Raw genomic sequence first — 26,619 nt, forward strand, 5'->3', positions numbered from 1 at the left:
TGCTCATGAACCTGTGTGCACAGCGTCTGCAAATCGGGGCTGTACGAAGTCACCTCATCTTTACCCAAAACTGTAAGCTGTCATCTGTGAGGCGCGAGCGGTGTTTGTTTTTATCATAATTCATGGTGGAGAATGGCTGCTCTGCTGAGTTTTGCTCTCTGTAGCCGTATGAATGGCAAACTACACTGATTAGCAGCGGCATAGGCACACATAAAATTTCTTCTGAAATTTTCGCTTTCTAGTTGTTATTGTTATTTACTTTATTGCTATCAAATAAATATCCAAGTAACATTGTTCAAAGTTAGCGTTATGTTCATACGTGTTACAAATGCCTGTAAATCAAATTGAGTTCAGTGACAATTACTGTTTGTTTGAATCAATTTATTAATAACATAAAATCTTTAAACTAATGCAACACATATAACAATGTAACAAATATATTCAAATAAATAAATTTCTCAATACATAACTCATTTTGGAACTACTCTTTCTAGAAGTGAAAACAGTCTGTCCGTCCTCTCCCTGCTCTCCTCTCCTCAGCCTCTCTTTGCTGCCTCATGTCCTCTCTGATGAGGTCTAGCAGCTCATCATCTCTTTTCCTCTTTCTCCCTGTCGTAGGTGGCTGAGCCACTTCGTCATCGCTGTTGTTTTGGTCACCCACTGCTGTGCTTGGCCCTGGAGTGTCCTCAGAGAGAGAGGAAATTAGGACAGGAGGCTTAATGGAAGGCATCTGTCCTATCACCTCATCCATGAGGGCAAACCAGGCCCAAGTAGCAGCAGTGGGCTTCCCACTGACCCCCTCTCCTGAGCCTGGATACTTGCAACCCTAAAGGCAGAGGAAATCAAAAATGACAGCAGGCAAATAAAAAACACCACAACAACTCTTAGTAATTGCACATTTATTAACTTGTGTTCTTAAGAATTATCTTCTTGATAACACACATACATACTTTGTATTCTTTAAAGTTATCTCATGTCTTCTGGCCTGCAAGGGGGTGACTTTCCCCTGCAGGCCCATCTTCTCCAGAAATGTCCTGATCACACACAACAAATAAGAGAAGAAAGGAAACCATGGCAACTATGTTAATCCCTAAGCCCAAAGGTTTTCACAGCAGAACACCAGAGGAACACCGTCTGGACATCACAGGTTCTGTACAGCAGCGGTCCGTGAGTCGTTTGGTACCGGGCCACGAGAGTTAAGGCTCCGGTGTGAAATTTATGGTTTTCAGGGGTTTTATCATTAACTCGGTTTCCCTGAGTCTTTCCCTTGTTGTAGTTGTGTGTCTTATTTTGAAAGAAATATTTACACGTTACCATAGTGACCAGAGAGCATTAAGCGGCAGAGAGGAGGATGTTACTGTCAATATTGGTGCATTTTCAGAAGGACGCTGCTAATAAAGTTACACAATTACACAGTACATTCACGTTTATTATTATATTTACAAACTACCACAGTTTTTGTCTTGGTCGGATCATTTTATGTGGTTGTATTTATCCGCGATACCTTAAAGGCCGCTCCGTGTCTGACATAAACCGGTCTGTGGCGCAAAAAAGGTTGGGGACCGCTGCTGTACAGCATGGGGGTTAACAGAACCGCACTCATATGAATATGATGTGTAAAATGATTTATTCTTGTACATCCACGCCGTAGCGGCCCAATTCTTCACCCCAGTGAAGAGGTGATCGTTTTCTCCTTGTTTTAATAAATTAAGCCGTTTGGTCTTTGTTCCCCACAACATATCACCAATTCGAAAAAATCTAAATTAGCTGTATGTAAGCAGCAATACATGACAAATCGCGGGACCCCCGATACAAGCTGGTTTACGGTTATTTTAAAGAAAAGAAACATGTCTATGCAGATGCCCAAAGCTTAACAAAACTACCGCTATAACAATTTAACTTTTGTACAACAAGATTTTCATATACTTACATTTGAAAGTGTTTTCCTCTCCTGCTGCGACCACCATCGTTATCAGAAACAAATCTCCTCTATGACCCGCAATGAATCCTGGGATATAGTAGGACATGAAGGATACATCGGACCATCCTTAGAATTCAGGGCAAAGTAGGACGCATTTGTCGCCACATTTTGAGCACTCTTTGAATTCGGACAGCCTTCGTCGCGTCGCCGTGACGTCATTGCCTCCAAATATGGCATTGGCGCATCCTTCCCCTGAATTTGGACACGACTAACCCTCAAATTCGCGGAAAAGTAGGACACATTTGTCGCCACATTTTGAGTGCTCTTTGAATTCGGACAGCCCTCGTCGCGTCGCTGTGACGTCATTGCCTCCAAATATGGCATTTTAAGCATCCTTCCCCTGAATTCGGACACAGCCAACATGTCTTGAAGTTCTCCAGAGGCCTGGTAATGAACTAATCATGTGATTCAGGTGTGTTGACCCAGGGTGAGATCTAAAATCTGCAGGACACCAGCCCTCGAGGCCTGGAGTTCGAGACCCCTGGCCTAAAACTAGGATTTCGCAGCTCGGGACAAAAGTTGACATTTCTGGGAGTTTCAGGATTCTCTTGATTCGATTCAATATTTTTTATAGAGTTGTAGATAATAACGTTTTTACATAATGGTGTACTTTTAATAACCGGTTTTGAAAATAAGATGGCTGATAAGGATGCACCAGTATGCTCAATTGTGTTGCTAAGCTCTATTTTGAGCCATTTAGGGCTAGGCCCACATTCCACAGCATCACCAACTATAGACCGATTCCAGAAAACCCAGGATCTGGTGTTACAGGCCCAGTAATAATGTTTAAAAACTGGAAGGCCAGCCTTTTAAATAAGGAAGAATATTGCAATAAAACTAGGTATATAATTAGAGATATTGAAAACAACGAATCAGTGGTGTGTAATATACAGAAATGGGAATTTGTTAAATTCAAGATCAGAGAATTTACCATAAAATTATGCAAGGAACTGAACAGGGAAAAACATAATTTACTTTGGGAAATAAGTTAGTGCTGTAGTAAAGAAAAGCCAAATGTGGGAGAAAAATACACTGATGAAGGTAGAAACTAACTTAGATAATCATTATCTTAAGAATACCCAGACTGCTTTTATAAGATCAAGTACCAAATGGATTTAGGCAGGTGAAAAAAAAATCATCATATTTTAGTAAGCTGGAGAAATGTAGACAGCAGAGAAATGTAGCTACATGCTTATTGATAAATGGGATGGAGTGGAAAGATTTCAGAAGGATCGAAACAGAAGTCTTTAATTTCTATTCCAAGTTTTATTCCTCATCATTCTGCATGCTGATGGTTTCTTTAGTAAGAGTCATAATCTCATCAAGTGTACTGACAAACATTTTAAAGATTTGAGTGATTCAGAGCTTAAAATTGAGAAACTGGATTCAGTGGTCATTAAAATGGCCTCAAACACGTTTCCAGGGACAGATGGAGTCACCTCTAACTTTTATTAGTTCTTCTTGCTAGTTAACCTTGCGATTCAGCAAGTTAAAAGAAGCTATAAAGAAGAAATAACTGACGACAAGTATAAAACAAGGGTTAATTACCCTGATTCCTAAATCAGTTAAAGAAAAAATAATTTTAGTCAATTTAAGACCAATCACCTTACTAAACTCTGATTATAAAATGCTGTCAGGGGCTGTAGCTGAGATGCTGAAGAAAGGCATCTCAAACATAGTGAAACAGTCAGTTTTTTTTAAATGAAGACTCATTCATAATAGTAGTAGTCTGGTTGGACTTCCTTGACTACAGTGAAATAATCCAAGAGAGTTTGGGATTTTATACCACGATTGACTCAGTAGAAATCCTGCAGTCCTTTGGAGATGATTTTATCAGCGTTATATACATGTTATATAATGATATCAATAGCTCTGTTTTGCTAGAGCATGGCACCTGCTCAAGAATTGAGGTTAATATCCTCCACCATCTCCTCACTGAACGACTGGTGATCTGTAGCCTGTAGCCCTGACCCCCATCGTGAGCAAATGCTTCGAGAAGCTGATCAGGGACTTCGTTTATTCTGCACTACCCGACTCACTGGACCCTGTGAAGTAGTCAGACTCGAACGTCAAGGAAGGTGGTAGGGAAGCAGACTAGGCAGACATTTTTGTCAGGGTCCCTGTGCCTACCCGGTCGGCTCAGCATGGCTACATGTTTTTATTTTCATTTTTATTCCTGCTCTCTCCCTTCCTCTCTTTCCCTCCTCCCTCGGCCTGGGCGGAGCTCACCTGTGGGCTCCTGCCCCTGACCCACGCACCTGTGGCTCATCACGAGAGTGTTCCAGCTCCTTTATAAGATGGCAGCTCTGTGTCTCTCGTCGCTGGACCGTTGCCGACCCTCGTCAGTGTAACTCCAGCTCAGTTAACTCTAGAGTGTTTCTCAGTGACCTTCCATTGTAATCCCTTTGTGTCTCTGTGTACAGATTCCCTGGACCCACCCCTGTGTTTTCTGAAGTGATCGAGTGTGCTTTCTGTGGAGTGTGAAGAGGAGCGTGTGGAGTGGACGGAGTGTGTGCGTGGACTTTCAGCGTCTTTCCCTTTCGTGTGTGGACCCCCGGAGTCTGGCCTTCCCCTCACCTTTGTAAATAGATCACCTGGTGAACTGTGATAAAGACTCTTGTGTTTTCGAGACTTAGGGCCTGCGCGTGAGTCCGTTCCGTCCTGCTGTGACAGAACGGTCCAGCCACGATGGACTCAGCAGGCTCGGCGTCACCCGCCCCAGCCCCGGTCTCGTTGGAGGAGCTGTTGCAGAGACACGAGCAGATGTTGATGCGGCTCAGTGGAGACGTTGCCGCTTTGTCTCTGGCTCTCGCCCAGCGGACCCCGTTGACCCACTCTCCGCCCCCACCATCCCCCCGGCGGACGAACCCACCCCGGGCGCAAGTGCGTCCCGGCCCGCAAGCTCGGCCCAAACTGCTCCCGTGGTCATCGGGCACCAGCCTCCCTCTCCAGAACTATTTCATGGTGAGTTGGATAAGTGTGCAGGATTTCTCACACAACTCACATTCTTTTTTCGCCAGCAGAGTCACTTATACCCTGGTGATGGAGATAAGATCTCGTTCTTTGTGCAACTGTTACGTGATCGCGCATTACAGTGGGCCCAGGCAGTGCTGCGATCCCACCCAGAAATCTCCTACCCCGAATTTTTGTCGAAGTTTGAAAGTGTTTTTGACAAAGGATCCGAGGCTGCCGCCGCCGCTCAACGCCTGTTAAATCTTAAACAAGGTAAACGTAGAATGTCGGATTATTCTGTCGATTTCTGGGTTTTGGCTGAGCAAACGGGGTGGGGACAGGAAGCGCTGAAGAGTGCCTTGCTACATAACGTCTGTGAGGAATTGAAAGGCGAACTAATAAGGCATGACCTGCCTGCCTCTCTCGATTCGCTAATGACTCTGTGCATTAAGTTAGATGATCGCCTCCGGGCTCGCAGAGAACTGCGGGGTCGGGCCTTTCAGGAGCCACGGGCGCTCACGGACCCACCAGCGGGGGAGAGGAGAGCTAAACCCAGCGTTGCCCACGGTGGCGAGCTAAGTGAGGAAGGCGAGCAACCCATGCAGCTGGGTCGCTCACCGCTAACGCCCGCGGAACGTCAGCGACGCATGGTGTCCGGTGAGTGCCTGTATTGCGGCCGTAAGGGCCACTTCATTGTCACTTGTCCATCTCGACTAAAAGGCGGCGCCCACCCGTAAGTAAGGGAGTACTGGTGGGCGACCTTTCTAGTAAAAGCTCCCTTCCACGTTTAATGTTGCCGGTGAAGTTGACGGTTCGCACCAAGACCCACTCTGTGACGGCGTTAATTGACTCCGGCGCGGAACAGAACTTTATCGATTCGGCCCTCGCGGAAGAATTAGGAGTTGTTTCCGACCCTCTACCTCATCGTTTACATGTCACTGCTCTATCTGGACAGCGGCTGCCTGATATCACCCATGTTATGATTTAATGTTGTCAGTGTTTTGTTTTATGTCATGTTTAAGGATTTGTTCTCGGTTGTATCTCACGTTTAGTTTAGTTCAGGTTCCATGTCTCAGAGCCTGTGTCACTCACGCTCTCCGGCAACCACACCGAGATTCTAAGCCTATTTGTGTTTAAAGCCCCTCAAACTCCGCTTGTATTAGGTCATCCCTGGTTGCGACAGCATAACCCTCATATCGACTGGAAATCAGAGCGCGTGGTGGGCTGGGGAGTGGATTGTCACATGAATTGCCTCCGGACTGCCACCCCGCCCTCCGCGTCTCCTCCACATAACCTGTCTGATCCTCCGGATCTCACCTCCGTTCCACCCGTGTATCATGACTTAGCTGAGGTTTTTCGTAAAGATCGCGCACAATCGTTACCACCTCATCGGCCGTATGACTGCATAGCATAGCATAGCATAGCATTTTTATTTATAACGCACTTTACATCCAACAATGTTGACCAAAGTGCTACAAATATAAAACAGAGAGGAAACAGTTTAAATTACATATAAAATATCTTAAAGTTAAAAATAATATAATTAATAAGAAACATATTAAGAGACATCAACAAGTCCTGCTGTGCTAAAAGCCAAGGTAAATAAATATGTTTTAAGACGTGATTTAAAAACAGATAAGGAAGGTGCCTGTCTAACATGTAAAGGCAACTCATTCCACAATTTTGGTGCTGCCACAGCAAACGCCCGATCCCCTCTGAGCTTACGATTAGTCCTGGGCACGCTCAGGAGGAGCTGGTCTGCCGACCTGAGGGACCGGGAAGGTATGTATGGATGAAGAAGCTCAGAGAGGTACACAGGGGCAGCATTGGACAAACATTTAAAAACAAATAAAAGCAGCTTAAAATGGATCCCAAAATGCACGGGCAGCCAATGAAGTGAATAGATCTTCTCCCGGGCGCCACACTTCCCACCAGTCGCCTTTATAGTCTCTCCCAGCCCGAGAGAGACGCCATGGAAAAGTACATCACGGACTCACTGGCAGCAGGCATAATCCGGCCATCCTCTTCCCCTGTGGCAGCCGGCTTCTTCTTTGTAGAAAAAAGGACAAGTCTCTCCGGCCCTGCATTGATTACCGCGGCCTTAATAACATTACGGTAAAAAACAAATACCCCCTACCGCTCCTTTCCTCAGCTTTTGAACTTCTGCACGGGGCAACGATCTTCAGTAAATTAGACCTCCGTAACGCCTACCACCTCGTGCGGATCAGAGAAGGCGATGAGTGGAAAACCGCCTTTAACACCCATCTGCGGCATTTTGAGTACCTGGTGATGCCCTTTGGGCTGACCAATGCCCCAGCAGTTTTCCAGGCTCTCGTAAATGACGTCCTCCGGGACTTTATCAATCGGTGCGCGTTTGTCTACTTGGATGATATCCTTATCTTCTCTAAAACCGTGGCTGAGCACGAGAGACACGTCAGACTGATTCTGCAGCGTTTGCTAGAAAACAAACTGTTTGTGAAAGGCGAAAAATGTGATTTTCATGTGGACTCCGTGGCCTTTCTCGGTTACATAATAGAGCGGGGAAACCTAAAACCCGACCCAGCGAAAGTCCAAACAGTACTTAACTGGCCCGAACCCCCGAACCGCCGACAGCTCCAGCGCTTTTTAGGCTTTGCCAACTTCTACCGCCGCTTCATCCGAGATTTCAGTAAACTCGCTCGGCCTTTAACCAGACTCACTTCTCCAAAAGTGTCTTTTCAGTGGGACCAATCGGCGCAGGAGGCCTTCCTACGTCTTAAAGAACGATTCGCCACAGCGCCCATCCTCTGCCAACCCGACCTCAAACAACAGTTCGTCGTTGAAGTGGATGCATCAGACTCCGGGGTCGGAGCAGTGTTGTCCCAACGAAAGGAGGGTAAGCTCCACCCGTGCGCCTTTTTCTCTCACCGGCTCTCCCCGGCAGAGCGTAATTATGATGTTGGAGACCGGGAACTTCTGGCTATCAAGCTAGCACTGGAGGAATGGAGGCATTGGCTAGAGGGAGCTACTCAACCATTCATCGTGTGGACGGACCACAAAAACCTGGAGTATCTCCGAGCCGCGAAGCGACTCAATCCCCGGCAAGCAAGGTGGGCACTCTTTTTCACGAGATTCAACTTTTCGATTACTTACAGGCCCGGGAGCCGCAATGTAAAGCCAGACGCACTCTCCCGTCTGTATGACTCCTCCGAAGCAGAACCTGAGCCAGGCCCGATTCTTCCAGCCTCCTGCTCCATCGGCAGGGTGACCTGGGAAATCGAATCTCAGATTAAGGAAGCCCAGAAAACTGAACCCGATCCCGGGACCGGGCCCCCAGGTCAGTTGTTTGTGCCCTCCTCTGTTCGTTCTCAGGTACTGCAATGGGCACACGCCACCCGGCTCACCTGTCACCCAGGGGTACACCGAACCATACAATTCCTCCAGCGTTACTTCTGGTGGCCCACCTTGGCTCGGGATGCACGGGAATACGTCACCGCCTGCACGACCTGCGCCTGTAACAAGTTGTCTAACCGGCCCCCCTCTGGATTGCTACAACCGCTACCCACTCCGGGACGGCCGTGGTCTCACATAGCCTTGGACTTTGTGTGATGGCATCAGCCACACAGGGGTAAATCAGTCCATTTTTTACTTTATTAGTTTGCTTTGCAGTTTTCTTCATTAATTTAATTCATTAATCATTTGGTTAAACCTAACACTGGTATTATGAGGCGCGCGCATAGTAACATTGTGTGGTTTTTCTAAAATGTTTTGTTATATTAATTATGTTCTTCTCTCTTTGAGTTACCTGGGTTTGGGCGGTGGCTGTTTCCTGTCTGGGCAAAAGGCGTGGCTCAGGCCTCTGGGGACAAAATGCCTGCTCAGCAGGACCAACCATGGGCTTACCAGGAACTGGGGTGTTTTAGGTTTAGTTAGGTTATTCTGTGCTTAGTTAAAATTAGTGTGTGTTTTTGTTTTCCCCCCTATTGTGTAAATGGTTTGGCCAAATCATTATAAAAGCTACCCTCATGTGTCTTTGTAATTAGGTCAGTTTGTGAGTTAAGTTGTGTCTCACTTTGTTTTGTTTAAGTTTTTGGAAATTACTTTTCGTGGAGTTATATTTAGTTGACCTCTTTTATGGGCCTGCTAAGTATGTTTTTGAATTTTGTTAATTTTGGACTTTTTGAGGGTTAAAATAAAGAAACCCCTTTTTGAAGATACTTTTTTGCCTGTGTCCTCTATGCTTTGGCTGCTTGGTCCCTCACAATTGGTGGCAGCGGTGGGATTTGCCAGTTGAGGACACAGTTTTTGCTTTTTTTTAGTTTTTGAGGTTTTTTCACCCCCAGAAAAAAGGAAAATGCATCGGGCAGGAAAGGTGGAAAAGAAGAAAGGAGTAACTGTTCAGAAGGAAGCTGATGCTGAGGAGGAAATTGGAGTCTCTGAAATGGTGGAGAGCACTGAGGTTGAAGAAAGGGAGCCATCTCTGTCAGATCTGATGTCAATATTGCAAGCTCATATGGGTCAACAGGAGGCTCGGGAAGCAAGGCAAGAAGAGGTAACTGCACGACAAGAACAAAAATTCAAAGCATTGCAACATCAGTTTCAGCTTTTACAGTTAGAGGTGCAGTCCCGGACATCACCAGTACCTGAGCTACCATTACCTACCACAGAGTCATCAGAGTCAAGGGAGCTACCTAACATTTCTAGTTCTCCTCATGCTCAAGCTGAATCCAGTCAGTCATTATCAGGTCAGTTTTCATTGCATGAACCCAGACTGGAAAAGTTGACTGATAGTGATGATATTGAGCATTTTTTGACCACATTTGAAGGCATTGCCTTAGCATATCGTTGGGAAAAACCAGACTGGGTTTTTCGTTTAATACCACTGCTAACGGGCAAGGCAAGAGGGGCATACGTTCATATGGATATTGATGACTCTCTCAGCTATGACAAAGGTAAAGCTGCAATTTTGTCCAAGTATGATGTTAACCCTGAGACTTACAGGCAGCGATTTCGTTCACTTGAAGTCAGGCCTGATGAGAACCCTAAGGAATTGTATGCTCGACTTAAAGATCTGTACGGAAAATGGATTCAACCAAAAGGTAAAACGAACCAAGAAATTGGTGAAATAATCATCCTTGAACAATATTTGAGAATGTTGTCCCCTGAGCTACAGGTTTGGATTCGAGAGCACAATCCGTCTTCTGCAGCGAAGGCAGCTGAGCTGGCAGAAGTGTTTGTAGCTGCCAGGAGGAAAGGACAACCTTGGACCTGTAATGCAAATAAAATGCCAAAGGAAGGCCCCAAATCAGACCGGATGTACCATCAGAGGCCAGTGTCAGCTGATAAAACTCCTGTGGGTGAGAACCAGTTTGCTGGCAGACCATTAAAAAATTCAAAAAAGATCTTTTGTTACCTCTGTGGGTTAGAGGGCCACACAAAGCCAATGTGCCCAAAAACTTCAGCTAAGATGGTTCAAATGTGTTTCATGCCACGTCCACATGCTGAACGTGGGCTCCAGTGTGACCAGACTGTTAAAATGATACAAATTGAAGCTAATGGAACAACTTTAACCGCTTTACTTGATTCTGGCAGTTCTCGTACACTGATACACAGAGATTTTGTGCCCCCCAATATCGTCCGTGTTAGTGATACCATCCCCATTTGTTGTGTGCATGGAGATGAGAAGATGTACTCAACAGCTGACATGTATATTAAGGTGAATGGACAGATTTACCTTTTAAATGTTGGGGTGGTTGATAACCTGCCTTATTCAGCTATTCTGGGACGAGATTTTCCAGTGCTTTTTGATTTGTTGGAGTCAGACCAGAATTATCAATGCAATGTGGCTGTTACTAGAGCCCAAGCTCAAAAATCTAGTGAAACCTCAGAAGTTTTCAGTGCCTTGCCATTTTTTAATGAGGAATGGGACGCCGCACCTGGGAAACCTCGGAAAAGTCGCAGACAGAGGAGACAGGAGAAGTTCCAGCATACTATAGTACACCCAGAAATGCATACTGACCCAGACTTGCCTTTGGGACTTCAAATTCCTGGCAATATAATAGAGTTGCAAAAAACTGATCCTAGTTTAACTTCCTGCTTTCAGCGAGCGGTAGACAAGGACCAAGTAGAGGAGGTAGACATTAACAAAAGTGACTATGTCTTGCAAAATGGCATACTTTACCATCAGGTGGGCTCACTTCTGAAGCTAGTGGTTCCCCAAGAAGTTAGAGAAACGGTGCTTAATTTGGGACACTCTATTCCCTGGGCTGGCCACCTGGGTAAGCACAAAACCACAGCTCGTATTAAACAACATTTTTTCTGGCCTGGCCTCTACAGAGATGTAGCCTACTTCTGCAAGAGCTGTCCTCAGTGCCAAATGACATCCTCCAAAGTCCCTTCCAAAGCTCCACTCCAACCACTGCCTATTATTGGTACCCCCATTTGAGCACCTCGGAATGGATATTGTTGGACCCGTTGAGAAGAGTAAGTCAGGGAATCGCTATATGCTTGTAATCACTGATTATGCAACTAAATATCCAGAGGTCTTCCCATTGAAATCCATCAAGGCAAAATCAGTAGCCTTCTGTCTTGTACAGCTCTTCGCAAGAGTAGGGTTTCCACAGGAAATACTGACTGATCAGGGGAGTAACTTTATGTCCAACTTACTAAAACAGGTGTACAAGCTGCTGGGCATTAGAAGCCTGAGGACCACCCCATACCATCCTCAGACTGATGAGCTAACAGAACGGTTCAATCAGACTCTGAAGCAGATGCTCCGGAAGGTGGTAGATGAGAATGGTGCTGATTGGGATCAGTGGCTTCCTTATCTTCTCTTTGCCTACAGGGAAGTACCACAAGCCTCCACTGGTTTCTCTCCGTTCGAACTTTTGTATGGGTATGAGGTACAAGGACCTTCAGCCCTGTTAAGAAACATCTGGGAGGGAGGCAAGGAAAAGATGGACTCTGTTAACGTTGTTTCCTATGTTCTGCAGATGAGGGAGCGACTGCAGAAAATGAGTGAGCTTGCTCAGTCAAATATGACCAAAATCCAGCAGAAGCAGAAGTTTTGGTATGACCGAGCAGCTCGTCAGAGATCTTTTAGTCCTGGACAAAAGGTGTTGGTGCTCCTCCCTACTGACAACAACAAGCTATTGGCTAAGTGGCAAGGGCCCTTTGAGGTTCAGAAGAAATTGGGGTCCACTACTTACCAGGTGTTCATCCCTGGAAAGCCACGCTCCAGCAGGGTTCTGCACATAAATCTTTTGAAGGAATGGGTGCAGCGCCCTGAAAAGACTGCAGAAGTGATGCTCATAAGGGGTGTGCCAGAGGAAGAAGAGGTTGGTGAGCAATACTTACCTTCTGCTGATGCAGCAGACTTTGACCTTAGTCATCTGCCGGATGATAAACGGCTTCAGGTGAGAGCTGCATGCAACCCTGAAGTGTTTAAAGTGAATCCTGGCCGAACAGATATTGTTGAGCATGACATTGTCATTAAAGAGGGTGTCTCAGTAAAGCGTTTGAGCTACAGGATCCCTGAACGTCTGCTGACATCCCTGAAGAAGGAAATTGACCTTATGTTGTCCTTGGGGATCATCGAGCCATCAAAGAGTGAGTGGTGTAATCCGGTGGTCCTGGTGCCAAAGAAGGATGAAAGCATGAGGTTCTGTATAGACTTCAGGTACCTAAACTCAATATCACTGTTTGACTCATACCCCACGCCACGCATTGATGATTTGCTAGAACGGCTGGGGAAGGCAAAGTACTTGACCACACTTGACCTGTGCAAGGGATATTGGCAGGTGCCACTCACGGAGCGATCAAAGAAGTTGACTGCCTTTCGAACACCTTGGGGTCTCTTCCAATTTACAGTGATGCCATTTGGGCTGCATGGGGCTCCAGCAACCTTTCAGAGATTAATAGACCAGGTACTATGTGGTCTCTCAGATTTTGCATCTGCATATCTTGATGATATTGTCATCTACAGCACCACATGGGAGTAACACTTGGAACATCTGCACGCTGTTTTCGACCGTCTTGGCGCTGCTGGGTTGACGGTAAACCCCTCAAAGTGTGTTTTTGCCTCTGCTGAGACTGAGTACCTGGGTCATGTGATCGGGAATGGGGTGATCAAGCCTCAGGTCAGTAAGATCCAAGCCATTGAGTCTTGTCCTCTCCCACAGACAAGGAAGCAACTAAGATCCTTTTTGGGCATGGCAGGTTTTTATCGTCGGTTCATACCACGATTCTCCACCAGAGCAGCTCCACTAACAGACTTGACAGGCATCAAGTGTCCTAATCAGATTAACTGGACAGAGGAGGCTATAGCAGCTTTCAAGGACATCAGTCATTCACTGAGTAGTGAACCAGTTTTGTACAGCCCAGACTTTAATGAGCCCTTTTTCCTTCAAACTGATGCATCTCATAGGGGTCTGGGAGCAGTGCTACTTCAAGGTTTGGAAGGAGAACGTCACCCTGTTGCTTACATCAGCCGAAAGCTGTTCCCAAGAGAGGTTCGGTATTCAACAGTGGAAAAGGAGGCCCTTGCCATCAAGTGGGCCCTTGATTCCTTCAGGTACTACCTTCTTGGAAGAGAATTCACCCTGGAGACGGATCACAGTGCACTTCAGTGGATGGAAAAGATGAAAGATAAGAACGGAAGGATTACAAGATGGTACCTTGCGCTGCAACCTTTTCGGTTTGTCATCAAGCACATTCCTGGGAAGAACAACGTTACCGCCGACTTCCTCTCTCGCTGTACCAGCGAGAGTCCTGAAGAGGGGGTGTGTGTGATGGCATCAGCCACACAGGGGTAAATCAGTCCATTTTTTACTTTATTAGTTTGCTTTGCAGTTTTCTTCATTAATTTAATTCATTAATCATTTGGTTAAACCTAACACTGGTATTATGAGGCGCGCGCATAGTAACATTGTGTGGTTTTTCTAAAATGTTTTGTTATATTAATTATGTTCTTCTCTCTTTGAGTTACCTGGGTTTGGGCGGTGGCTGTTTCCTGTCTGGGCAAAAGGCGTGGCTCAGGCCTCTGGGGACAAAATGCCTGCTCAGCAGGACCAACCATGGGCTTACCAGGAACTGGGGTGTTTTAGGTTTAGTTAGGTTATTCTGTGCTTAGTTAAAATTAGTGTGTGTTTTTGTTTTCCCCCCTATTGTGTAAATGGTTTGGCCAAATCATTATAAAAGCTACTCTCATGTGTCTTTGTAATTAGGTCAGTTTGTGAGTTAAGTTGTGTCTCACTTTGTTTTGTTTAAGTTTTTGGAAATTACTTTTCGTGGAGTTATATTTAGTTGACCTCTTTTATGGGCCTGCTAAGTATGTTTTTGAATTTTGTTAATTTTGGACTTTTTGAGGGTTAAAATAAAGAAACCCCTTTTTGAAGATACTTTTATGCCTGTGTCCTCTATGCTTTGGCTGCTTGGTCCCTCACACTTTGTCACTGGATTACCGGCTTCAAGAGGTAACACAGTCATTCTAACCATTGTTGACAGGTTTTCTAAAGCTGCCCATTTCGTTGCTTTGCCCAAGCTGCCTACGGCCCTGGAAACTGCTCACCTCCTCACTACGCATGTATTCCGCCTCCATGGGATTCCAGAGGACATTGTGTCAGACCGTGGGCCCCAGTTCACTTCACGGGTTTGGAGGGAGTTTTGCTCCGCCCTTAGCGCAAAGGTTAGTCTGTCCTCTGGTTTCCACCCGCAGACTAACGGGCAAGTTGAGCGGGCAAACCAAGAGCTGGAGGCTGCTCTGCGGTGTGTGGTGTCCACAAATCAAACGACCTGGAGTGAGCATCTACCATGGATAGAGTACGCCCACAATTGCCTGACTTCCTCAGCCACTGGAGTTTCACCTTTTGAGGCGTCATTAGGTTTCCAGCCTCCGCTCTTTCCAGCCGTTGAGGGTGACCTCTCGGTGCCGTCCGTCCAACACCACCTACGCAGATGTCGCCGGGTGTGGAGAGCCACCCGAGCTGCCCTTCTCCGGACGAAGGAACGTAACAAACAGCTCGCAGACCGCCATCGGACACCAGCTCCTAAGTATACGGTCGGACAAAAGGTATGGCTGTCCACACGCTATGTGCCCATCCGGGCTGAGTCAAAGAAGCTCACACCAGCTTTTATTGGGCCATTCGAAATCGGTGCCCTTGTGAACCCTGTGTCTGTTCAGTTGAAACTTCCCCGAAACATGCGTGTCCACAATGTTTTCCATGTCTCCCGGATTAAGCCCGTGCTCTCCAGCCCTTTGTGCCCTCCTTCCAGGCCCCCGCCTCCCGCCCGGGTCATTGGTGGGCTGCCGGCGTATGACGTCTCTCGCATTATGGACTCCCGGCGCCGGGGGAGGGGGTCCAGTATTTGGTCGATTGGGAGGGCTACGGGCCGGAGGAACGCTCCTGGGTGCCTCGCTCGGCTGTTTTGGATCGGCGCTTGCTCTGTGACTTCCATCGCCGGCACCCTGGTAAGCCCGGTGGGTCGCCGGGAGGCTCCCGTTGAGGGGGGGTACTGTCAGGGTCCCTGTGCCTACCCGGTCGGCTCAGCATGGCTACATGTTTTTATTTTCATTTTTGTTCCTGCTCTCTCCCTTCCTCTCTTTCCCTCCTCCCTCGGCCTGGGCGGAGCTCACCTGTGGGCTCCTGCCCCTGACCCACGCACCTGTGGCTCATCACGAGAGTGTTCCAGCTCCTTTATAAGATGGCAGCTCTGTGTCTCTCGTCGCTGGACCGTTGCCGACCCTCGTCAGTGTAACTCCAGCTCAGTTAACTCTAGAGTGTTTCTCAGTGACCTTCCATTGTAATCCCTTTGTGTCTCTGTGTACAGATTCCCTGGACCCACCCCTGTGTTTTCTGAAGTGATCGAGTGTGCTTTCTGTGGAGTGTGAAGAGGAGCGTGTGGAGTGGACGGAGTGTGTGCGTGGACTTTCAGCGTCTTTCCCTTTCGTGTGTGAACCCCCGGAGTCTGGCCTTCCCCTCACCTTTGTAAATAGATCACCTGGTGAACTGTGATAAAGACTCTTGTGTTTTCGAGACTTAGGGCCTGCGCGTGAGTCCGTTCCATCCCGCTGTGACAATTTTAGATTTCCAAGGTGAGCAATTTATTTACAGTGAACTTAATTTAATGTAACTTAACAAAACTTCCCCCCAAATAAACTCTATTAACAAAACTCACCATAACATGGCTCTGGTAACACAGCTCACCTCTCCTCTCTCCTGCATCTGGTAGAGACTGGCTTTAAATAGGGCCATCAATTTCCCTCCAATTGCCCAGCCAATACCACTCACTCAAACTGAGGGATCTAAAACTCTACACAGATGATTTTAAAACACAAAACCTCTTCACACTTCTATTATGCACATTTACACAACTAAATGGCAGTATTAACAAAAAGAGAAACATTCAACAAATTCCTTTAAACCTTAACACAAACAAAAGGAAGCATCTCTATGGAAAAAGAAACCCCTTTACTTTCCATGGAATCATTTTATATGTTTTACATTGCAAATATTGTAGAAATCTTTAAAATATATTGTGAATGACATTAAGTGAAAATTAAATGAAAGTATTGTGAATATAATATTACCCATTTAAATGTAATTGACTCAGAGTTTATTATAAATTTCTATTCAGAAAAATAAGTTTATCCAATGTTTTTGCATTCAGTCTATTGTGGGTTTTTTTTTTTTTTTTTTAACACCATTTCCCCAACTTTGGAAAACTCACAGGCACAGATGAAGCTGGGGTACACAAAAACTGTAAGGCCAGGTGGAAAAGATTCTGATGTGGTGTCTTCCTATTCCCCCAGTACGTTAAAGGATCCTCTGATCTTGGAATGTTTCTCTCCGACACTCTCCACAATACTAAGGGTTGGCAGTCCTTTATAATAAAATTCAGGACTGCCTGGTCCAGAACAGTCTTCCTAGATGCTTGATTTCAAAATAATAAAACACATATTAATTTAAAAAAAATGATGATAAAGCTGTTCAGTGTCAATATAGGCCGACCTGTGTTCCTTCTCAGTGTGTTTGTTTCCTTATTTTCATGTTTGGCTCTGTAATGCCTAAACATTGAGGAGGTGCTTTTGTTTGTGTAAGAAATGCAGAACAGATGCGACATTTAACCTGCATAAAATGAAATAAATAATTTACACTGCAGGTCATATTGCTGTTTTTCCTATTCTGATAGATTACACTGAAACAAAGACAGACAAACTATTTGCAGTTAAAAGATCAAAATGATCCCACACAGCAGAAACATTTCTTTTTCTTTCGGGCTCCATTTTGTTATGGAGAGATGTGTATTTTTATTTTATCTTTGCGAGAGTAATTTTGTGTTTTTTTTGGTGGCGACTCGTTCCGTTGGCAGATGCGGATGCGGTACCTTTTAAACACAGTTTGGCGCGTTGGCAATGAGCGATACAGCAGCTGTATCGCTCACGTGACTTTTTCTTAAAGCGACGCACGCACCGACACAGGCTTCACTCTGTGAGCTTGATACAAGCGCCGGTGCGTCGGTGTTGCTGGACCCATCACTACCGGCAACAAAACGCTTACACAAACAAACCCGGGATAGTGAGTGAAGCAATGTTACTTGACAAATAGCAAATCATAGCAAATACATAGAAACAGAATAATGTGTACAATGTGCAAAATAAAGTAAACACATATGGGACAAATGGAGAACTTCACAACTGCTCCTCCACTTTGTCACAGACCCTCTATAATTTGCATACCGCCACAACAGGTCCACTGATGACGCCATAGCCCTGACACTACATACTGCCCTCTCACACCTGGAGAAGAGAGACACGTATGTGAGAATGCTGTTTGTAGATTACAGCTCAGCATTCAATACCATCGTTCCCTCGAAGCTGGACAGGAAACTGCAGGACCTAGGACTGAGCAGCTCCCTCTGCAGCTGGATCCTTAACTTCCTGACTGACAGACGCCAAGTGGTCAGGCTGGGCAGCATCACCTCCTCCCCCATCACACTGAACACTGGTGCTCCACAGGGGTGTGTACTGAGCCCTCTCCTGTACTCACTCTACACCTACGACTGCACGGCCACTAGAAACTCCAACATCATTGTGAAGTTTGCGGATGACACTACAGTGGTGGGTCACCAACGGTGATGAGACGGCCTACAGGGAGGAGGTCAGCACCCTGACCCACTGGTGTCAAGACAACCATCTCACCCTCAACGTCACAAAGACAAAGGAGTTGATAGTGGACTTCCGGAGGTGCAGAGAAGTACACACCCCCATCACCATCAACGGCGCCGCTGTGGAGAGAGTGAGCAGCTTCCGCTTCCTTGGTGTACATCTGGCTGAGGATCTTATGGGGTCAGTACACATAAACAGAACAGTGAAGAAGGCGCAGCAGCGCCTCTTCTTTCTCAGGAGACTGAAAAGATTCGGCATGAGCCCCCGCATCCTCAGGACCTTCTATCGCTGTGCCATTGAGAGCATCCTCACTGGATGCATCACCACCTGGTATGGCAACAGCACCGCCTACAACCGCAAAGTTCTCCAGAGAGTAGTGCGGTGTGCTGAACGGATAATTGGAGGTGAGCTTCCCTCCCTCCAAGACATCTACAGGAAGCGGTGCCTGAGGAAAGCGGGGAGGATCATCAAGGACTCCAGTCACCCCAGTCATAAACTCTTCAGACTACTTCCATCAGGAAGGAGGTTCTGCAGCATCCGGTCCCGTACCAGCAGACTGAGAGACAGCTTTTTCCACCAGGCCATCAGACTGCTGAACACTTCATAGACACCTCACCCTCACTACTGGAACTTCAACATTATGCACTCCACACTGTACATTAATGCCACTTGTTTAGCACAATATCCAACTACCAACCTCTGTATATTTTATATATTTTATTTTATTGTTTACTCTATTTAATTTGTAAAATATGTATATACACACACATAGATATACGTATTTAGTATACACATTCAGTAATATGCATACTGTCAAAAGAATATTGTATATATGTGATCAGCTACATGAAATGTATCCTTTCATTATTTGTCATTAAGCACATTTACACATGACTTTTCACCTAGTAACTTGTGTGATGAACTTATGCAGCTACTAACTGCTTCCTGTTTTAAAGAACATTTAGATGTAGAGAAGAGAAAGCTCAGCTCTTTTATGAGAACATACAGATGTAGAAAAGGGAAAAACCCGCTGCTCTAAGTGACGTTCTTACCTTTGTAACACACACACACACACACACACACACACACACCCACCAATCTTGTATAAATAAAGGACGCAGACAGTCATGAGGCGCAGGTCAGGTCTTGCGTTCCATGACTGCCCCTCGCGAGTGAAAGACAATCTGCAGTGTTTGTGTTTTCTAACTCAGGAGTCTTGGCTAAAGAACGAACGGCAGGGTGATTTAAAGAAATCCCCTGTCACATACACTCTTCTATTGTACATATATTTATTCATATAATTCTCAGATTTAGCCATTCTTATATTTTGCTTGTTTTATGTTATTGTATTTTTGCACACCTCTGTTGCTTGTGAAGCTTGCACACAAGAATGTCACTCACATGTACTGTACCAGTGTACCTGCACATGTGATGTGACAATAAAAGTGATTTGATTTGATTTGATTTGTAATAGAGGATTAAGGACGGGATGCAGTAGCTCACCACTTCTGTTTATCATGGTTGCTGAGTTGTTATCTATTCTGATTAAAAACAGTCACACTAACTGTGATGGGTGAACAGATCATAATCAGTCAGCTGGCAGATGATAGCACCATGTTTTTGAGAAATGAGGACCAGATCCCTTCAGCCTTACAGGTGATTAACCACTTCTCCAAAGCTTCAGGCCTACAGCTGAATATAAATAAATGTGAGATACTAGCTCTGCATGAGTGCCCCCTGCAGTCAATCAGCAATATACAGATTAAAAAGGAGCTGCGATATCTGGGCAGTGTCATTTGAAGCAATAAGATATTAAAAGAAAATAAGAATATCTGTCCTACTATAGAAAAGTGTAAGTCAGTTTTAACAGGTGGTTGCAGAGGGACAAAACACTGTTTGGGAGAATCTGGCTAACCAAAATAGACAGTCTGTCCAGACTAATCTATCAGCCTCTCCAAAACTAATTGAATCTATACTTAATCTTAATTTTAATATCACATGGAGGAACAACAACAGGACTGACATGTGGAGCTGGCTACAGTCCAGGGGAATTCAGTAACCACATTTGACTGTAGTTAAATTTGGGATGGTTGCTTAAAACCCAAATTTAGAGTGGGAAAGTTTTATTCACAAATGCAGACATTTCAAGCTAAACCATGTATAAACAGATGGCTGAATGATTTTAAACTCTCGAGTAAGTAGCTGAAACACGTAAATGACAAGAAAGCCCCTAAACTTATATTTCTATTCAATAAGTTCAATTTATGTTAAAAGGAGGCCTCCTCTCTATCTGAGATGTGGATCATAATTTTCCCTTTCTGTTCACACTGTTTGTGTCTATGTTCTCATAGACACATGACACATTCTGCATTGTCCTTTTTCTTTCTTTCTTTTGTTATTTCTCTTGTTGTACTGCTCAACCTTGTGTATTTAGATGCATGGATAACTGATGGTGCCTTATATGTTTATATTGTTTTGGAAAAATAAAAGTTATTTAAAAAAAACATAGGATCGGCCATCTTTTTCGAGTCACGTGTCCAAACAGCATCGAATCAAAGCAGATCAGGAAGAAGGGGGCGGAGCAAAGTGTGTGTGCAGGAGAGGAGTCGAACAGAGAGAGCTGCGTTTTCATGAAACGGGAGTAAAGTCGTGAACTTAGAGGAGAGAAACAAATTAAAGTATCGATCATAAACCACTACCAACGTCCTGATCGATACGTGCATCGATCTGCCCACCCTTGTCTCCTGGATCGTAGCTGAGATCAGCGTGAACCACGTGGGTCTCTGCTCCCTGATCTGCTTCCGGGGTTTGGAAAGAGTTCCAGCTTCATCACGGAGTTTCTCTCGGTTTGTGGGCTCATCTAAAGGTAAGCACCGAGCTAACTTTACTGTGAGTTCAGTTCATGTTGAGTTTAGCTCCTGAATGAGGTCTTCTGCTGCTCTCCTCGGTGTCTGTTCACAGTTTATTGTGAACACGTTGAGAGAAGAGCGAGAGAGTGTTTGGAGAAAAACACCAACTAATCATTAGCTCAGCATGCTGGGAGAAGTTGGAGCAGAAAAGTCTTTTCATTGTCCCTGCAGCTGTTTTTCTGCCTGCACCAAACCTCTACAGCCTCATTTCTATTTGAAGTGATAACAGGAAATCAGAGCGATCTGCTGCAGTATCAGGGTCACAATAAACTTTATTGTCCAGCTGCTGTGGATGAACACATGAGAGGAAGTGAACTCCTACAAAGTCTCATTTTAATGAGTCTGGCTGCTGTAAAGTGATGCACAGGAAGATGAAAGTAAACAGTGTTCATATTTGAAAGCACAGAGAATAAAAATATATTGTGGAGGTTAATGTGCAGCTCTTGGTGATTTGGGAGAAGAAGAATGTTTTTAACCACGTTGTGGATTGAAGGTTGGATTTTATTTTATTTTTTTGTCCACCTGTGGTTTATGATGGAGACTCTGATTCTCGTCCAGCTGCTTTACCAAACCATAATTTGTTTATGTAGCGCTTTAAAAACAACATGTTGCTTTGTGTGGGGTTCTATTTCTTAAAGAGTCACGATTGTCATGTAGCTGTCATGTATGGAGAGAACCCATGGAGGGCGGAGAGACTGTGATCACGTCATTGTTGGTAGAATCCACAGCAGGAGCTGTTCAGGCTGTTTGCTAGCTGTGACTTGTTGGTGGAGTGGGGTCTTTAGGTTTGTGGTTGGTTCACCGTCTGATTGTTTTCCAGACAGAAGCAGAGTCGTTAGCTGAAAACAGATTTTGGAGTTTAGCCTCACTAAAGCTGAACTTTGAAACTGTCTCTGTCCCCACTCTGAAACACTTCCTGCCATGAAGTTATAATGAAGCACCAAACTGCAGTTACTCAGTCAGTGGAGGTTCAGTAGTGCAGTTTCTCACCACTGTTGTTAACTGGAGGCTGACACACTGACTGAAGACATTTAGTCTGAGTAGATTTGAAATTTCCTTCTTGTTATTTCCATCTTGCTTTGACTGAAGCCTAGAGCTGGGCGATATAAGATTTTTTCATATCACGATATGTTCTTTTCATTTCAGGCGATAACGATATATATCACGATATAAGCCAAATAACTATATTTGTAAGATTTAAATGTGCCGTTGCTCACAAGTAAAATGTGAAATAATCAGCAGCTTGTTTTGATTTAAATATTTATTTCCCATAATAAGTTCAACAGGGTAGATGTACTTAAGGAACATGAGACTTCAGTTTCAGATAAATAAAGGCAAATATTGCAAACTACACAAAAGGCAGCCGCTAAAGCGTTTAAGTTTCAAAATAGAACAAACAAAACAGACTAAATTGTCAATTCCACTTAGAAACAAAATATTAATTCTAAAAATAAATCTTAGTTTGTTTTACAGAAGAACAGACAAAATTGACTAACTTTTGTCAATATCAAATAAACTGAGAACTAAAAGGAAATTCTCAATCTCTCCTTGTTGTATAGCTTAGCTTTTCAAACAGTTTTAACAGTTACTTTAGTCTGAGAAAAGCCGAATGACGAATTATCGCTTTCAGTCAGAGATTGAGCATGCACCGCTTTATTGTATTTCCAGACTTGCTTTCGGCACAATTTACAGTGTGCACTACTCTGTTTTTTGTCAGACTTGAAATAGCCGAAATACCTTCACACTACGGAACTTCTGTGGCCCTTCCGTTCAACAAGCTCTCCGGCACTGGAACCATCATCGGTTTTTTCTTCGGTAACCTTCGCTCACGCTCTCGGTTGATTTTTCTCTAGTCGGCAAACTCATTTCCTTCATTACCCGGGCTGCACGGCTGCAAAACCAAATACACATGTGCGCCTTGGCACTTGTGCTGTACGTAACAAGTCACGTGACGTGACGCTGCGGCTGTGATTGGTTCGGCTCTGCGCTACTTAATTTGGATTGGCTGTTCTTTTTTTTTTTCTTAAGAGGACAAGCGAGATGAGGCCTATCGCAATAGTTTAATTTTTCTATCGAGAAAAAGTTATTTCGCAATACATATCGTTATCGTTCTATCGTCCAGCTCTAGTGCAGCTGTAACAACACTGATTCCAGCAGGATTTGTAAAAAGCATTTTGACAGACACACAAAACTGGACAGCTTTTGTTCTGAGTCTAAGAAGCTTAGAAAAAAAGTGACTGGACTTCTGTAAGCTTTTTTAAACGTTTCATCTCTCATCCAAAAGTGGCTTTTTCAATTCTAAAACCAAATGGTGGAGAGTCCCAGGTATTTCACAGCAAAAAAGATTGAATTGAACACAGAAGTTTGATCAAGAGGAATGATCTAACCAGCCCTATTGCAAGACTCTTCAATGATAAACATCCAAATTTACCATTGTTTTTTCTAGGCATTCAAGCCATTAAACTAAACCAAAGAGGTGGTAATATTAATTTTATCCAGAAAAAAAGAGAAGCATTTTGGATATTCCGCTTTAAGAGTCTGCACCCCAGAGGGATGAATCAGGATTTTTCTATCAATGAGTTTTTCTGAACTGAGCCTTTTTTATTTTTTGTTTTTATTCTAATTTTATCAGTTACATTATTCTCGCATGGGTAATACGAGATGGCATGTTTATGGGTAATGTTTATTTAATTAATTTTATTCATTTTTTCAGCCAAAGAAGGAGTAGCATTCTAGACAGCTCATCTTAAGTCTACATTTTAGAGATTTTACATTTTAGAGACATAAATTAGGACCTTTTAACAAATCTGTTCCCGTGTGACGATGTCCTCTTGTTTTTTAATTCAACTGCTGGACCAACCTCCTTTTATTATTAAATACTGCTCTTTGTCCCTTTTTTGTATATATTCATAGTATTCTTCTTATGTATTTCACGCATGTGTTATTTTGAGACAGGTGGGGATTATGTCTCCTCCTCCCTGTCATCATCATTGATGATCTTGTCCAGTATTTACTTAAGCGTGACTTAACCCAGAGCTTCCCAAAGTGTGGGGCCCGCCCCCATTAACCAATACCTACCTGTTATATGTCAGTTGATCCATCTATGAAGTTTTGATTGGTTTGATTGATTTAAGCAATTTTCTACAATGTTTTACTATGACCCTGATGAAGGCCACAAGCCGAAACGCGTTGGTCGATTATTAAAGTTGTTCATCTTCCCTTAAGTGTTGCTGGAGTTCTTGCATTGTGGACTCCCAGGTATTTAAACCCACGTGGGGGGGAGATCTAACAGTGTGCAGACCTGATCAGGGTGAAGCTGGTTCTGGTTTGTAAGGAGCTGTCTTGATGTAGTTGTTTCCTGACAGTCTCCACTGCCTCGGTTGGAGGTATACAAGTGAAAAGTGAGACCACATCAAAGGACACTCTGGTTTCATCTGGATCAAGTGTAAGTTTGTGGACCTTGTTGGTGAAATCAGCAGAGTTTTTGATGTGATGGGGTGTGTTCCCCACAAGGGGAGCTAGGATGGTGATGAGGTGCTTGGAAATGTTGTAGGTGGCTGAGTTTATGCTGCTACCAATGAGTCTGAGTGGGACTCCTTCTTTGTGGATCTATGGAAGTCCTTATATACAGGGTGTAGCATCCCCTGGGTAAAGGTGGTGGTATGCAGGGCGCTCAGTGGCTTTTTCCCTTTGAAGTTCTTGTAGGCAGCTGATGACTTTCTTTCTGTAGTTGCTTCTGGGGTTTCACCTTGAAGCTTCATAGGTATTGTTGTCACTGAGGAGTAGTAATGTTTATTTGCTCTGCTTCTTCTTGTCAGGGATAAAATACAAATCTGTACTTTTTGTGTCCCAGCTGAGTAACAGGAGGAAGAGAGTCTGGTGGAGCAGCAGAGGAACAATTTCAGCCATTTGGAATCAGCCACTACAGAGGAAACAATGACTTCAACACAGGAGGTGAGAAAAATATCACAGTTAAATCTATGGCTGTGCGATATGATGAAATATATATGGAATGACGATATCTATCTTTTATATTATGCGCTATCATTTGTTTTGTGGTGTTGCAATATACACCTTTCCCCCGCAAGCGGCCATCTAATAAATACTCACGAAGAAGATGGCAGCTGTTACAACTTATGTCTAAAAATTTATAGCTTCATGCATCGTCAAAACACTCGACTCCAGCTACAGTGTCTTCAGCTGGGCGACTTGTGTCAAATTCAGAGAATTTACAGAAAATGGATCATTTTGTGATATACAGGGTGGGCCATTTATATAGATACACCATAATAACATGGGAATGGTTGGTGATATTAAAGTCCTGTTCCGTGATGTCTTTTGACATTGCCAGCAAAAAGATGAAACTTCTAGCTCTGCACTTAGTTGCTTCAATGCCTAAATGACCTTTGTGGACAATATTGGTGTATTCTTTATGCAGGGATTGGAGAATATTAAATTCCGTTCTTTTCTGAATTATTTTGCCAACAGAGAAAGACTGGACTCAGTGTGGTCAAAGCTCAAAAAATGACATTTATTTTACATTTCCGGAATTGGAGACCTGTCACACAAACACACACGCTCAGGTCTGAAAGCATTAGAAGCCAGAATGAGTATAGATAGTTCTGCTATACGTCACACACAGACACACATAGTTTCGATCAAAACAACTCCTTCTGGTCTGACTAATGTGTGTGTATGTTACTTAGTTCCACTTTTTCTGTCTGGTTTCCTGTATTTTATTAATATGCTTCTGCAGCTCTGCACTAAACTTCCTGTTTCTTAACTCCCCTTACTGAAACCTGTTGCTAGGCGACCTGTCACCCTCTGATCGAGTTCTTTCTCACATCAGGCCTTAGTTTATAAAGGCCTTTATTATTAAAATACATAAAACAATATAATCATAAAACAAGCGTTAAGAATATATATTTATTTCGTAACAGTCTCCCCCGTTTTAACTCATTTTATGAGTTAACCTAATTAACTGACTCCCTCAATAACTACCGTAAACTAAAAACAGATATCATTAACTTTGTCCTAGTAAAAGGTCCTACATTACTTTTGTCACTCTATCAAAACGGTCTCTACACAGTTAACCCATTTCTTCTCTAAAACTCACTCCTGGTTTCTAAACACACACTTACAGCTTACTTCATTGTCCCTTCGCCCCCTTTAACGGTTAGAGCATATCCAGCCTAAACACTGTGTTTGGGTAACTGACATAACATTGAAATCCTACAAACTATTACTAAAGTCCCTCTCATTACTCTTCATTGCTTTATGCTCACATTATACCCTCTGCCTAACAAAGTTTTAATCTTCTTTTCAATCTAAACAACTACTCTTCTGAGAGGTTTCTCTGTGCTGATTTTGGGTGCCCTGGTTCCTGGATTGTCGCCAACCCCTTTGTGGTTTCGCTCTGGTTCTGGAATCTTCTCCTGTAAAGATCAAAGCACTCTGCTTAGTTTCACCTTCTGTCTGCACCTTCTGTCTGCAGAATTACCACAGCAACTCAAACTGCAGAAAATGTTAAAGTGAAACAAAAAAATATATCAATCTGGGTCATTTTGTCCCCAGTTATGTTTTCTTTTCCACAATCAAAAGAAAAATGGCATTCAGTAAATCTCTTAAATATT

At 44.1% G+C, this 26,619-nt stretch overlaps 2 protein-coding genes across 4 annotated transcripts in view; both read left to right on the forward strand.

Moving 5' to 3' along the window:
- The first annotated feature begins 8,522 nt into the window (after positions 1-8,522).
- On the forward strand, positions 8,523-11,755 carry LOC112841659 (uncharacterized). 2 transcript variants are annotated; one of them, XM_025910515.1, is made up of 3 exons: positions 8,523-9,657; positions 9,914-10,011; positions 10,086-11,755. In XM_025910515.1, exons 1-3 carry the CDS (start codon positions 9,267-9,269, stop codon positions 11,355-11,357), a joined length of 1,761 nt encoding a protein of 586 aa, XP_025766300.1. In that variant the 5' UTR covers positions 8,523-9,266; the 3' UTR covers positions 11,358-11,755. The 2 variants fall into 2 exon arrangements, with proteins under 2 accessions (XP_025766300.1, XP_019209114.1); XM_019353569.2 differs by having other exon boundaries at positions 8,523-10,011; positions 10,086-10,224.
- Positions 11,756-20,627: 8,872 nt separating this feature from the next.
- Positions 20,628-26,619, forward strand: part of LOC102080698 (zinc finger protein 14) — a 49,560-nt gene continuing 43,568 nt past the window's right edge. The window contains exons 1-2 of one of the 2 annotated variants that reach the window (XM_025910517.1): positions 20,628-20,943; positions 24,840-24,940. In XM_025910517.1, coding sequence (XP_025766302.1) covers positions 24,923-24,940 — 18 coding nt within the window. In that variant the 5' untranslated portion in view covers positions 20,628-20,943; positions 24,840-24,922. The remainder of the gene's footprint in view (positions 20,944-24,839; positions 24,941-26,619) is intronic. The other variant, XM_005468102.3, reaches the window with a different exon arrangement.

Source organism: Oreochromis niloticus, linkage group LG9, assembly GCF_001858045.2.
Source record: "Oreochromis niloticus isolate F11D_XX linkage group LG9, O_niloticus_UMD_NMBU, whole genome shotgun sequence".
In the NCBI taxonomy this organism is placed as follows: Eukaryota; Metazoa; Chordata; class Actinopteri; order Cichliformes; family Cichlidae; genus Oreochromis; species Oreochromis niloticus.